The 13,215-nt window shown below is 50.6% G+C and overlaps 6 protein-coding genes across 6 annotated transcripts; 4 read left to right on the forward strand and 2 right to left on the reverse strand.

The window, feature by feature from the left end:
- Positions 1-64: 64 nt before the first annotated feature.
- Positions 65-1,460, forward strand: VE01_10439 (uncharacterized protein; the record flags this gene model as incomplete). The annotated part of the gene is made up of 1 exon (XM_018279837.2): positions 65-1,460. Exon 1 carries the CDS (start codon positions 378-380, stop codon positions 1,458-1,460), a length of 1,083 nt encoding a protein of 360 aa, XP_018125259.1. The 5' UTR covers positions 65-377.
- Positions 1,461-3,792: 2,332 nt separating this feature from the next.
- GND1 (phosphogluconate dehydrogenase (decarboxylating) gnd1) lies at positions 3,793-6,013 on the forward strand. The gene is made up of 4 exons (XM_059464154.1): positions 3,793-4,009; positions 4,271-4,407; positions 4,481-4,932; positions 4,981-6,013. The coding sequence occupies exons 1-4, from the start codon at positions 3,996-3,998 to the stop codon at positions 5,857-5,859; spliced, it is 1,482 nt and encodes a 493-aa protein (XP_059319235.1). The 5' UTR covers positions 3,793-3,995; the 3' UTR covers positions 5,860-6,013.
- A 1,746-nt stretch (positions 6,014-7,759) lies between these two features.
- Positions 7,760-9,197, reverse strand: VE01_10441 (uncharacterized protein). The gene is made up of 2 exons (XM_018279839.2): positions 8,596-9,197; positions 7,760-8,522 (listed from the first exon to the last, which is right to left on the reverse strand). The coding sequence occupies exons 1-2, from the start codon at positions 8,942-8,944 to the stop codon at positions 7,858-7,860; spliced, it is 1,014 nt and encodes a 337-aa protein (XP_018125285.1). The 5' UTR covers positions 8,945-9,197; the 3' UTR covers positions 7,760-7,857.
- Positions 9,198-9,387: 190 nt separating this feature from the next.
- On the forward strand, positions 9,388-10,935 carry VE01_10442 (uncharacterized protein). The gene is made up of 2 exons (XM_018279840.2): positions 9,388-9,614; positions 9,679-10,935. Exons 1-2 carry the CDS (start codon positions 9,539-9,541, stop codon positions 10,560-10,562), a joined length of 960 nt encoding a protein of 319 aa, XP_018125270.2. The 5' UTR covers positions 9,388-9,538; the 3' UTR covers positions 10,563-10,935.
- A 357-nt stretch (positions 10,936-11,292) lies between these two features.
- VE01_10443 (uncharacterized protein) lies at positions 11,293-11,941 on the forward strand. The gene has a single exon (XM_018279841.2). It carries the CDS (start codon positions 11,320-11,322, stop codon positions 11,902-11,904), a length of 585 nt encoding a protein of 194 aa, XP_018125271.1. The 5' UTR covers positions 11,293-11,319; the 3' UTR covers positions 11,905-11,941.
- Positions 11,942-12,317: 376 nt separating this feature from the next.
- VE01_10444 (uncharacterized protein) lies at positions 12,318-13,073 on the reverse strand (the record flags this gene model as incomplete). The annotated part of the gene is made up of 1 exon (XM_018279842.1): positions 12,318-13,073. One exon carries the CDS (start codon positions 13,071-13,073, stop codon positions 12,318-12,320), a length of 756 nt encoding a protein of 251 aa, XP_018125281.1.
- Between the last annotated feature and the right edge of the window lie 142 nt (positions 13,074-13,215).

Below are 13,215 nucleotides of genomic sequence, written 5' to 3' on the forward strand. Positions count from 1 at the left end.
CAAAATATTCAAGTTCTGCACACCAGTCGTAAGCTCGACGCGCTCAATGCTGTCCCAGGAAGGTGACGTTGTGTTTGGCAGGAGCGATCGTGCTAGCACGTGACATCAAGTCTAAATTTCAGCCTTGCGCCAACAAACACCTTGAAGGAATTTGAGCTTCACCTTCCCCATCAGATCGTCACGACCACAACACCACGTCCTCCACCACGTAATCATCACTCACGCCGATTCACACCACCTCACCTGTGTCACGCATCTCAAACCATCCACCGCTTCACCAAACTTCGCCTTGCGCGGTCCATTTGCCACTGCACCTACCCAGGCGCAAGAGGTACGTCTAACCACCACACAAAGGTCTACAGACACAGTCATTCATCATGTCCTACCCGCCTCCTCCAGGCCTTAGCTCCTACTCCAAATCAACCTCTCAACCATCTTCTCTCCCCGCGCGCCCTCCCCCCTCCGCCGTCCCCGCCGCAGCATTCAAACCGAACTACGCCAACCCGCCCTCCAACTATGCCGCCGCGCCCTACCAATCCCAGGGCTTCGTGCCCCGCGGCGTCCAGCCGCCCGCCATGAGCGCGCCAGCGTACGGCGCACAGCCATCATACAATTCCTCATACCAGTCCAGCAACTACGGCGGGCAACAGGGCTACCAAGCTGAACAACAACAAGACGCATACGGCACGCCGCAAATCAGAAACCCCTTCCCTCTCCCCGGCCAGCCCGGCGCAGCAGGCCACTACGACGCCGCAGCCGACCCAGAGATGGAAGCGCAGATCGCACAATGGCAGTCCGCATACTCGAAAGACAACAGCGCCTCCACGCAGCCCACAGGGCGTCCGACATACGCCACAAACCCCAGCGCAGGAGGCGGCACCAGCGGCGCCGCGACGAGTGCGAATGCCGCGCCGCTGGGCGGGCGCGAGGTTAGTTCCGCGGTCAACGCCGACACGGGCGTAGCGACTGTGGTGGGTGGGAAAGACGGGAAACAAGCTACGGTTGTGCGCTCGGGTGGTGGTACGCAGTGGACGGATTCCTCGCTACTCGAGTGGGACCCCGCGCACTTCCGGATCTTCGTCGGCAACCTCGCCGGCGAGGTGACGGATGAGAGTCTCCTGAAAGCCTTCGCGAGGTGGCCATCCGTGCAGAAGGCGCGCGTGGTGCGCGACAAGCGGACGACGAAGAGTAAGGGGTTTGGGTTTGTGAGTTTTGCGGACGGGGATGATTTTTTTCAGGCCGCGAGGGAGATGCAGGGAAAGTATATTGGGAGTCATCCTGTGCTGATTAAGAGGAGCACGACGGAGATCAAGGCGGTGGTGCCGAGGGATAATAAGAGGGGGAGGGGGGGGAGGAATAATAGGGATAAGGATAGGGGGAAGGGGGGGCAGGGGGTGAAGGAGGGGGGGGTGCAGAAGGCGGGGCAGAAGACGAAGGGGGGGTTGAAGATTCTGGGGTAGACTGGGGGGTCTGTTGTGATGGGAGTTGGGGAGTCGTGGGAGTTGGAGGGGGGATTATCTTGGGAGTTGTTGTTTGTAGACGGAGGGTTCTCAGCGAACGGAAGGGCTTGTGGTGGAAGAGGGTGAGGAGTCATGCAGATGTCCGATAGTTGTTTGGTGGTTAATAGCATGGACTTTGTTCAAGATACTGTTCGCACTCCCACTCAGCACTGTTGTCATGACAAACAGCATCAAGTCTGCCCTCGTTCGCAGTCAGCATTGAAGCGTGACAGATAGGATCACTACCTTTGTTCACACACTCAGCATTGAAGCGTGACAAACAGTACCAGTATGTTCACACTCAGCATGGAAACAGTGACAAACAGCATCACTCACCTCCGCCACAAACGGGCTGGTGAGACGAGTGAACAGACATCTGCTAGCTTGGTTTTTGACAGCATCAATCCGTCCACCCGTTTGTCCCAGCAACAGCCAGACACCTCCCTCCTCGCCCAGCTCTGGCCGCCACAAACGCGTTAGTGAAACACGTGAACAGACATCTGATAGCTTGGATTTTGACAGCATCAACCCGTCCACCCGTTTGTCCCATCAACCGACAGACTCCTCCCACCTCGCCCAGCTCTGGCCCTCACAAACGCGTTAATGAAACACGTGAACACACATCCAACAGCTTGAGCTTGGTCTTTGACAGCATCAACCCATCCACCCGTTTGTCCCCCACAATCCACAATCGACAGACATCTCCCTTTCTGCCCAGCCCCCCTGCCCAGCACCATCAAACCCCCCCTCCAACCCGTCCCGTGACACTGAAACACGTGACCAGCCTACCTGTGCCGTGACATCATGCATCCTCAAACTCTATGCGTCAGCTCGGACGGATGCAGACCGAGCGTACAACCCGCGCCGTAGTACAAGTCCGTGTTAAGGGAGAAAGAAATGGGATGGGATGGGATGGGATGGCATGAGTGGAATTGGCGCATCACATCAGGAGGAATGATGGTGGAACGTCGGAGCGGTGGCCGCCCAGACTGTCTGTGACTGTGGTTTGAGGGTTGAGGGCTTTTGTCTTGGCTGGCGGGGTTGGCGGCAGGAAGGGGAGGGAGGGGTGAAGTAGGTGGGTGAGGTGAAGGTGAGGGTGAGCAAGGGAGGGGTGAGTAAGCTGTGTGCGTTTGGGGTAATCAGCGTGCAGTTTGGGTTTGGCATGGCATGTCATTGAATGGATTCGTCTAATGGCCGTCTGTCTATGTAATGGTTGATAATGGCGGGGAGATGGTATTACTACAGTCCTTCCATAAGACGAGTGAACGAGTTAAGTAAGAGTGCGATAAGAAGTTGTCAATCAATCAATCAAACAAGAAAAATCACGGCTGGCTGGCCGCCTGTTACCCTGCGCCGTTGTACGTATTGTAATTGCCCCTCCCCCTCCTCTCCTCTCCGTATCGCTCGTTCGTTCGTTCGCTCCTGCGCGATAAAAAAGCCACACTAACCCTACACCAACCCCCACTACGAGGGGCAACAGTACTCCTCCGATGTACATACCCGCCGCGCTCTGCACCGGAGAAATTACGAGTCTACCATAGTACTCCGTACTACTGTTGGGATCGTACTATCTCGCCGGCCGCGGCGCTGTTGCTCGCGTTTGATTTACCCGGTGCCGGCGCTTGGTACGCTTTTTTTTTGCTTTGGTGGGGGGTGGGTGAGGGGTTCCTGAGGCCGGTGTTCTGAAGCCTGCCCTGCTTCACCTGTGTTTCCTTTTTTTGTGTGTGGAGGGGTTCGGTGGGAATGTGGTGTGACTTTTGTTAATGGGGGTTGACGAGGCTGAATGAGGGGTGTTAGAGGGTGGTGGGATGGTTGGGATGATGGTTGGTGATGCATTGGGATGGTTGTTTGAGGGTGGGATGTGGTGGGATTTGGTGGGATGGTATGTATGGCATGTATGGTAGTATGTATGGAGATAATAGTAGTATGGCAGTAGTATGGAGTGGCATAAGTCTGGTAAACAAAGACAAGACAACACGGCGAGTTACAGCTATGTACTGTAACTTCAATTGCTGCGTTTGAGGTCTGAGGGCCGGTTTGAGTGACTCTACCACGGACCATCCTACGGACAATTCTACCAATTCTACCAGCAATTCTAACAGCAAATACTACAAACTATACTGATTAATTGATTGAGCATAAAACACAAATTCCTTCTTTCTGCCAATTAACTGCTCCATTGCCTGATTGACTGACTGACTCCTCCTCCTACTGGTCAATATGGGAAAAGTGTACAAACACCCCAAAGAAAGTACTCTGCTTAAATAACGAGGTCGCCGTACTATTTCCCTGCCCCACTAAGCAGTAATCAATCATTCCCCCTCATCGCTCATCGTCACTACCATCCCTCTCTCTCTCCCTCTCTTCCATCCACAGCTTCAAACTTCTTTTACCTTTCTGAAATAGAAATCCAATTCTGTGAATCGGATTCTCTCTCTTCTATTCCATCTAACTACAAATACCAACCACACATCTTCGCTCTTCCAATCCCTCAACATGAGCGGTCCAGTGTAAGTACAAAAAGCTCCCTCCTCACTGCCCCGCTATCGCTTTCGTCATGGCTCAGAGCTCAACGAATTCTGCCTGCCATGCCATCCCAAAGCACTCCCACGCCCTGAATACCCTCCAAAAAAATACCCCTCTCTCCAGTTCCCTTTCACTCTTCAAAAAGATCAGGACAAAGATTCCAAAAAGTTGACTTGCGTTCTTTTTGCTGACTTTAGCGCACGTCTTGCTGGCATTAATGTCGGCGAGGATGCGCGTATTCCCAGCGGCGATTTCGGCCTCATCGGCCTGGCTGTCATGGGACAGAACCTGATCCTCAATGCTGCTGATAACGGATTCACCGTTGTGGCCTTCAACCGTACCGTCAGCAAGGTCGACCACTTCCTCGAGAACGAGGCCAAGGGTGAGTGAATGAACCCCCACCACAACCTGCACCGGACAACCGGAGAGAGCATAGACTGACAAATGACATCCAGGAAAGTCAATCGTCGGTGCTCACTCCATCGAGGAGTTCTGCTCCAAGCTTAAGTCTCCCCGCCGCATCATGCTCCTCGTCATGGCCGGCAAGCCCGTCGATGACTTCATCGAGACTCTCCTCCCCCACCTCGAGAAGGGCGACATCATCATTGATGGCGGCAACTCGCATTTCCCAGACACCACCCGCCGCACAAAGTACCTCGACACCAAGGGTATCCGCTTCGTCGGCTCCGGTGTCTCTGGTGGTGAGGAGGGTGCCCGCTACGGCCCCTCGCTGATGCCCGGTGGTAACGAGGAGGCGTGGCCTTTCATCAAGGACGTCTTCCAGTCCATTGCTGCCAAGTCTGATGGCGAGCCTTGCTGCGAGTGGGTTGGTGATGAGGGTGCTGGCCACTACGTCAAGATGGTCCACAACGGTATTGAGTACGGTGACATGCAGTTGATCTGCGAGGTGAGTTTATCAAATTGTGTGTAGTTAAAAAAATACTAACCCCTGCAGGCCTACGATATCATGAAGCGCGCTCTTGGAATGTCGAACAAGGAGATCGGTGACGTTTTCACCACCTGGAACAAGGGCGTCCTCGACTCCTTCCTGATCGAGATCACCCGCGACATCATGTACTTCAACGACGAGACCGACGGCCAGCCCCTCCTCGAGAAGATCCTCGATTCCGCCGGCCAGAAGGGAACCGGCAAGTGGACCGCCATCAACGCTCTCGACCTCGGCATGCCCGTCACCCTGATCGCCGAGTCCGTCCTCGCCCGCTGCCTCTCCTCCATCAAGGGCGAGCGCACCCGCGCCTCCGAGAAGCTGCAGTTCGTCGGCCGCTCGACCAAGTTCGAGGGCAACAAGGAGCAGTTCCTCGCCGATCTCGAGCAGGCCCTCTACGCCTCCAAGATCATCTCCTACGCCCAGGGCTTCATGCTCATGCAGGAGGCCGCCAAGGAGTACAAGTGGAAGCTCAACAAGCCATCCATCGCCCTCATGTGGCGCGGAGGATGCATCATCCGCTCCGTCTTCCTCAAGGATATCACCGACGCCTACCGCACCAACCCAGACCTCGAGAACCTCCTCTTCTCCGACTTCTTCAACAAGGCTATCCACACCGCCCAGCCCGGATGGAGAGACGTCGTCTCCAAGACTGCCCTTCTCGGTATCCCAACTCCTTGCTTCAGCACTGCGCTGTCGTGGTTCGATGGTTACCGCACTAAGGATCTCCCCGCCAACCTGCTCCAGGCCCAGCGTGATTACTTCGGTGCCCACACCTTCAAGATGAAGCCAGAGGCTGCCAATGAGAAGTACCCCGCTGACACTAACATCCACGTTAACTGGACTGGACGTGGAGGAAACGTGTCGGCGTCGACGTACCAGGCTTAGAGGGATTGCTTGCTAGGGTGACTTAAGTTGGGTCGTTCGGATAATGAGGGGAAAGGAGGCAAAAGTATTGTGCCTTCTGGAGGAAAATACTGAAGACTGAATGATGGAAAAAGGGAAAAATTTAGATTGTGAAGATGTGAGAGTGGAGGGAATGATGAAAGTTTTAACAATTAACTTTTTTTTGATCTTGAATTGAATTAAATTGAATGCAATGAGTGGTACGGGATTAATTCGGTGCGATGTCTTCTCTGTGATGCGTGAAGTTATAAGTGGACTGGGCGTGTTTAAAAGAGGGTTGGAGCTCACCTGGATTGGGATGGGTGATAGGTGAGGTGAGGCACCCTCTTTTTATACTTCGCTGGTCAGCGGTTTAAGATAATGAAGATGAAGACTGTTGATGGGTAACTGAACGACCGACCTATGAAAATAGCGAAATAGAGAAGGATCGACTCAAAAGATATTTTAATAGGGCAAGAACGACCAGCTCAAAGAAGGAAAGAGCGACCGGCTTTAGAGAGAGGTGGGGAAGGAACGACCGACTACATGAGGAAGGAATGACTAGCTATTAAGGAAACGAACGACCGTGTAAGTGAGGAAGGAACGACTGTGTAAAAAGGGAAGGAACGAGTCGTGTGTGTAAAAAACAGCGGGAGGAAGGACTGGCTCAAAGCAAAGAAAAGAGCGACGAACTGTTACGAAACTGATTTCAGTAGCAAAAGTGAATAAGTGCAGGCCAACGAAAATCTAGCTATAAGCTCAACATGACCCATTCATCTCTCAGCAACCATCGCCTTTCTGTCTCTTAGGAGCTGTCCTATAATCTTCTCCACTCACGCACGTTATCCTCTCGGCTTCTCTTTCCCCCCTTGCCTCCCTTCTCTCCCTCTCCGCCAGCCGGGACATCTGTAGCAGCCTGGTTTTCCTGCACAGCCTACGCAGGTACAGTCCGGCCAGCTCAACCACCCCCCCTATAATAATATAATCCCCCTCCTCAATCTGTCCTCTTAAATAATCTGCCTCTCTCGCCGTCATCTATTTTCATGTCACCGTTTCATTCCCTGTCGCCGCACCAGCCCCTGTTCTCACCAACCCCTTTTCTCACCGACTTTCTTTTCTCACCAACCACATCTTGATATTCTCGAAATTAAGACATCATGGCATCTCCTCGCCAACTTCAAACAGCTCAATACCCAAAATCGACTTTGGTGCTTGGGCTGCTGAATGCACCCAGAATCATCTTTCGATGTGCCGGATCTTTTATCGGCGTAATTGAGGAAGGGACGGACGACTCGTGTAAAAAAGGGAAGGAACGACGGCCAACTGTTGAAGGAAGGAACGACCCATGCAATATTCGCAACAGGGGAAGGAACGACCGACTGTCCGTAACGTCGCTAGTTATAATGACTATAAGTAAAATAGATGCCCAGAATCACTAGTAACTAACTATAACAGCACCGTTTATAGTAACTGTAAGAAAAATGCATTCGCTAGGGAAGGGACGACCGACTAAGGAAGGAAGGAGCGACTGAGTCAAAAAGGAAGGAACGACCATGTAAGAATGGAAGGAACGATCGTCTAAGAGGGGAAGGAACGACTATGTAAAAATGGAAGGAACGGCCAAGTATTAAGGGAAGGAACGACCCTTGAAATATCTCAATAGGGGAAGGAACGACTGACTAAGTGAGGAAGGAACGACCAACTACTGAGGGAAAGAATGACCGACTAAGTGAGGAAGGAGCGGCGGTGTCAAAAAGGGAAGGAACGAACAACTAAGGAGGGAAAGAACGACCGTATTTTGCATTTTTCGTTCCTTCTTTATATGGATGAAAAGGCTAGATTTTATTGATATGTCTCCCCTAAGCCACATCCCCTAGTCCATTATTGCTGCACCCCTTCCCCCCCCCATCGCCGCCATCGTTGAAGCTCCTTCGCTATCTTCCTACCCCACGGCGCCCATGCCAGCTCACAAAAGTACCAAGTCTACACAAACGGAGAAGACTAGTAACTTTTGCCCGTGATTCCTTTGATTTCTCCGAGAATATGTGCCCATAAACTCTCTTCAGCGCCATCAGCTTTTGCCTTAGCAAGGTGCTCATATACTCTATCCGACACATTCTCAGCGTCGAAGTTGATAGTGTAACTACCACTTCCTAGCTGTCCATCTGAGCCTTTAGCAACAGGAATGCCATCCGCGAGGGGAACACCAGCAGCGCTACCCTCAGCTGGCGGGAACCTCGCGCTAGTAGCGCCGTACACCTGCCTTATTCCGCATTCCGTAGAAGAAATATGCTTCAAAAAGATGGGACCAATCAAGCCGAACACTGCTCTAGCTGGGATTGTCCAACTCCCAAGATCCTTGCCAAAGTTTGTCTTGACACCCGCTGGGTAGTTGTGGATGAAGGTAACGTCGGGTGCCTGTCGTGCCATCGAATTGTGTGCCATGGTAATCATCGACGCTATGTGAGCTCGGGATTTCAAGGGGTGTTTAATTGGGTATTCGGTCCATTCTTTGTCGTTGAATGGCCCTTCGAAACCGCCTGCGAAGACTGAGATGACGCGTTTGAGGGAATTTGCTTTCTGGAGAGCGGGCAGGAGATTGAGGGTGAAGAGAATGCGTGATGTGACTGGAAGGACATAGGACTTGGCGAGCCCTTCTGACGTTTCTAATAAAAGCAAATGAGTTAGCTTTGACAAAATTTGAAGAGATTGATCAATGATAACATAGATGTGTCTTACTTTCCATAAGTAGGGTACCCTGAGTCTGAAATAGAAGATTGATAGAATCTTCCTTGGCGAGGATCTGTTGGCACACCTTGTCGACGTTCTTGAGAAGACTAATGTCCGATTTAATAAATGTGTACTGCCCAGTGGGATTTAAGTCCCTAGACTCGGCAATGATACGATTCGCTGCATCCTCAGAACGGCCTACAAGATATATCTTCGGGTCCTTGGCTTGTTGGGCAAATTCCTTGAGAGCATACTCCCCAATGCCGCTCGTGGCGCCGACAAAGACCGCCACCAAACCAGCAGGAAGGGCGGTGGAGATTCTCGAGTTGGATGCCTCGACGGCGGATAAAGTGACCATGGCTGAATTAGAAAGGGTTCTTCGAGGTACGAGGATAATTTGATGTCAAGAAATAGATGCGTAATCCCAGGTGTCGAGCATAAGACGATGCGTCTTAACGGTTATCAAGCCCGAATTAATACGCAGAAGTTCTCTCTTTGAGGAAACAACGTCCCTATAAGTAGTCTTTCTCTTTACTTAAGCCCGCACACGAGAATCTCATAGAGCTGACCCCCGACTTATTACTACTTAGTTCGCATGCTTCAAAAGTAGGCCTTCACCAGACATCTCAATGACATTTTCGCCATTTACAGTTAGATCGTACACAGACCCTTACCTTAAAAGTAGGCCAACGTCATGCATTTTGATGACATTTTTGCCATTTACGGTTAGACCACACACGGACCCGTTGCTTAAATCCGGCCCTAGCTCCGCCTCATTTATCATTCTTGAAGCACTTGGATGACATTTTCTCCTTACGCCGCTTAGTTCCAACCTGTATTTCAACTACAAGTCTAATCCGAGCAACGACTCGATGAAACCTAGGGCCATCAGCTCCCATTCTTTATTTGGGGATGTGTTGCTGAATCACCTAAGAGACTCGGTACCCACTCGATGATGGCGACCGAGCGAGTCGAAACTCAAGGGCAACGGAGGAAAATACAAAATCGGATTAACCAGAGAGCACGAAGTAAGTATCCAGAATTATCACACTTATCTGCCTTCCCTCTCGGGCCGTGAAACTGACTGTGCAGGGCTGCGCATGAGAGATGCAGGCGACGTAGGCAAGACTGCCAGCCAGAATCAATATCAAATTGAGTGCTGGCGCCTAGACGAACACAATAATACCTGTGTTCAAATCGAGACCCCCTTGGATCCTTCCCCACGATTGGGAAATCGCCAACAAGATCACAGCCAAGACGATAGCAATGGCAATCGCTTCTCAATCACTAAGATAGAGCTCGATACGATGAATTGCGACAACATAAGGAGCGCAGCTCAGCTATTCCACCTAAAGCTGTCACCATTACAGGATCACTTATTGAGTCTTATACAATTCAATGTCCTACGTGCTATCTTTAGCAATAAATCTACGCTCATGAGTTCAGCGGCATATTTTAAGATGGTTAATATATCGAATAAGCCACAAATTGAACGCATTCAGGATTGTTATCCTACCCGAGCAATAGTCGTCTCAGCATCAAGTGGAATTCCCGTCTCGCTTCTTCCAACACAGCTACAAGCAACTGTCGAGCACTCGACATGGATCGATCTGATACCATTCCCAAGAATGCGGGATAACCTGATCAAACCCAAGGCCGAGTATGATCCCGTTGAGCTCGCTCGTGATATCATTGGCGACCTCGTCGACTTTGCAAGCGCCTACGACCTTAGTCGTCCATCGGATACAGATGATGCAGAGAATGCATTAGATTGGTCAAAGCGCGAGAACGAAAGCACTGCTGGTCGAAACGGACTTGTGATATGGGGGGAACCGCACTGCCCGGAGAACTGGGAAGTTACTCCTGGTTTTCTGCAGAAGTGGCGCTGGACTCTTGAAGGTTGCCAAGACGTGTTGGACTCAAGCAACCGTTGGAGGCTGCTTCGGGACGAGGAGCCTCTCACTACGATTGACTAAATGTTATGGAATTAGTAATGCAGAGAGTTGCATCCGCTGGTGAATCCCTCACCTGGCCCCATTCCCTTTTATCACGGCGGCAGCGGATGCATACAATGTGTCCGGGGACACAACAGCAGCCGCAGATGAAGCTCACGCCGAGCGATGGCCAGTGCACACTGTTTGCGGGCCGGGCCCGTGGGGCACAGCCATAGGGCCCACAGGCTAGGATCAGTGGATGCCCAGATGTCCACTGCAATATTACACAAAGCTTGGGATACCTTACCTCTCTTGGCGCAACAAGACTTCCAAATAGTAATTTACATTGTCAAAGGCCCCCATGAAAATGAAATGCTAGTAATAGTCGATAATTATCCATTTTTTTAAACCATAGCTCTAATTAGAAGAGACATAATCCATTCCAACATGACCAACGTACAGAAACGCCAAAGCCAGAATGAACCTAGAAGGAGAGGCTCTTTAACCAAAATGGTATACGAGTACAGCGAATTATACGGCGCAGACGTAGCTCGTGCGCGCCGTTATTGAGTACGTTAACTAATGTAGATGCTCCTTCTGGCGCTTAATAACAGGGGTAAAAGACGACTCTGCGAATCTCTTCGCTAAATGATGGGAAGAACAACCAATCCCTGACTTATGGGTAATTACCCTGCATAATAGATAGTATGAGAGATAAATAACCTGAAACCTCCCAACCCTTTGTATGTACTCCTTCCATTTCCATCCTCAGCTTCACACCCGGACTCCCATCATAGAAATGGCAACGTCGCAATCCAACCATCAAGATGAGGCACAGGCGCCTCCTTACCCCTCCTACGAGGAGATTCGGAGTGATATTTCACTTGTTCAGCCCACTGTCGATGGCACCCCTGTATCGAAGATGCCACTTTACGAGCCCAAGGTTTCGTCAATCACCGTATCTGTCTGGGACCTTGACCTTTGGGAGAATGATTGGCTCGACGAACATGACCAACACTCCTCGCCAAGTGGAGGTGAGGGTGAGCCAAACGCTCGGTATGGGCGACTACCCGATCTCGGACTAGAAGGTGGAGAAAGAGAAGAGGAGGAGGAAGAGGATGAAGACTATGATCCAAATATACAGCTGTTGATATGCTGTGGCGAAATACGACCACATGGGAAAGATGTGAAATTGGTGGTAAAGCCTGCTACTGGAGGAGAGGGGTTTGTCACTGTTCACGACTATGTATCAGCATTGCACCCTTGGCTCATGAACATGAAGGAAGACATAGTGAATGCTAAAGGTGTACTAGACCAGCCTGTGCCACCGGTGACGGAACTACTTGTTGATTGTACTCCACTGGAGCATGTAGTTATTAACTAGCGCAACACAATTTTCTTCCCCTGGCTGAAGAATATACTAGATATAGTTTTCGATTTGTCAAATGCTGGTATATGTAGCCTTACAAACCAAAACGTTTGTAGAACCTTGCGGCTATGTCTCGATGTTCAAGCTAGTTTTTTAATACTCGCATTTCTTTAACATCCGAAATCTCTTCATCGATTACAGTAGAGGCCAATCCCAAAACATACGTCTTGTAAAAGAAATACCCAATGAGTTATCTGAAGAGTAGACTGTGGAGGTTTGTCTCATCCGTCTCATATAAAACGAAGTATCTACAATCATAGTACTCTACTCAAGAATGTCTTCGTTTGCAAGTTAAAAATTAGAAAGCCAACACCTCAAATGTCATAACAAGTTAATTTTTCAACTCGAAATGCAGTGACATATATAACCTATGTATTGCAGCTTAACTTCCCACATGTGAAACATGCGGCATCATAGAAATCATATAGGGGATTTCCAATGGCATGGAAACCGTCTGATCCATAGTGCAAGTTGCAAGATTGGCCTTGGATGAAATAGATATTTGTACAGCACGATGTTGCCAAGCACTGTGCGCTACAGGCAGCAAGACTTCCAACATAGCTGCTGCCAGCACTATACCCAATAATAGTTCCGGCGCCTGTGGCGGCAAATGAGGTCCCCTTCGATCCACAAATCGCACCCGAAGGCACTGGGCTGGCCAATCCCGAAACGACCTGACAAGCAGTCGACGTAGGAGAAACAGTTTGCGAGGCAGTCGCAGACCCACAGTACGAGCTCCCGAAGGCTATAACAGTGCTCGCGACATCAGTACCGCAAGCACCATTAGAGCAATCACGAAGACCATAGCCAAAGTTGACATTGCTGCAAACGCACTTTGGATCAGGACTGGTACATCCTAAAGCCGAGTATTGAGCAAGCATATTATTGAAGCAGAGTTGGCCACAGGAAGGTAGAGCAGCCACTCCCGTAGTTGTTACTGTTCCCGTGTGGGTAGCAGAAGCAGCGGAGCAGTATGCGCTCCCAAAGGTTATAACAGTACTCGCGACATCAGTGCCGCAAGCACCATTAGAACAATCACGAAGGCCATAGCCGAAATTGACATTGTTGAAAATGCAGTATGGATCAGGGCTTGTACATCCAAAGTCTGTGTATTGAGCAAGCATATTGTTGAAACAGAGTTGGCCACAAGAAGGTAGAGCAGCCACGCCTGTGATTGTAGAGCTACTGGTTGTCGATGATGCGGAGGTGGACGTTGGTCGGCTTGTTGTGGTTGTTGGCGGTGTAGTCGATGAACCGCTAGATGCT

Source organism: Pseudogymnoascus verrucosus, assembly GCF_001662655.1.
Source record: "Pseudogymnoascus verrucosus strain UAMH 10579 unplaced genomic scaffold scaffold_82, whole genome shotgun sequence".
NCBI lineage: Eukaryota > Fungi > Ascomycota > Leotiomycetes > Thelebolales > Thelebolaceae > Pseudogymnoascus > Pseudogymnoascus verrucosus.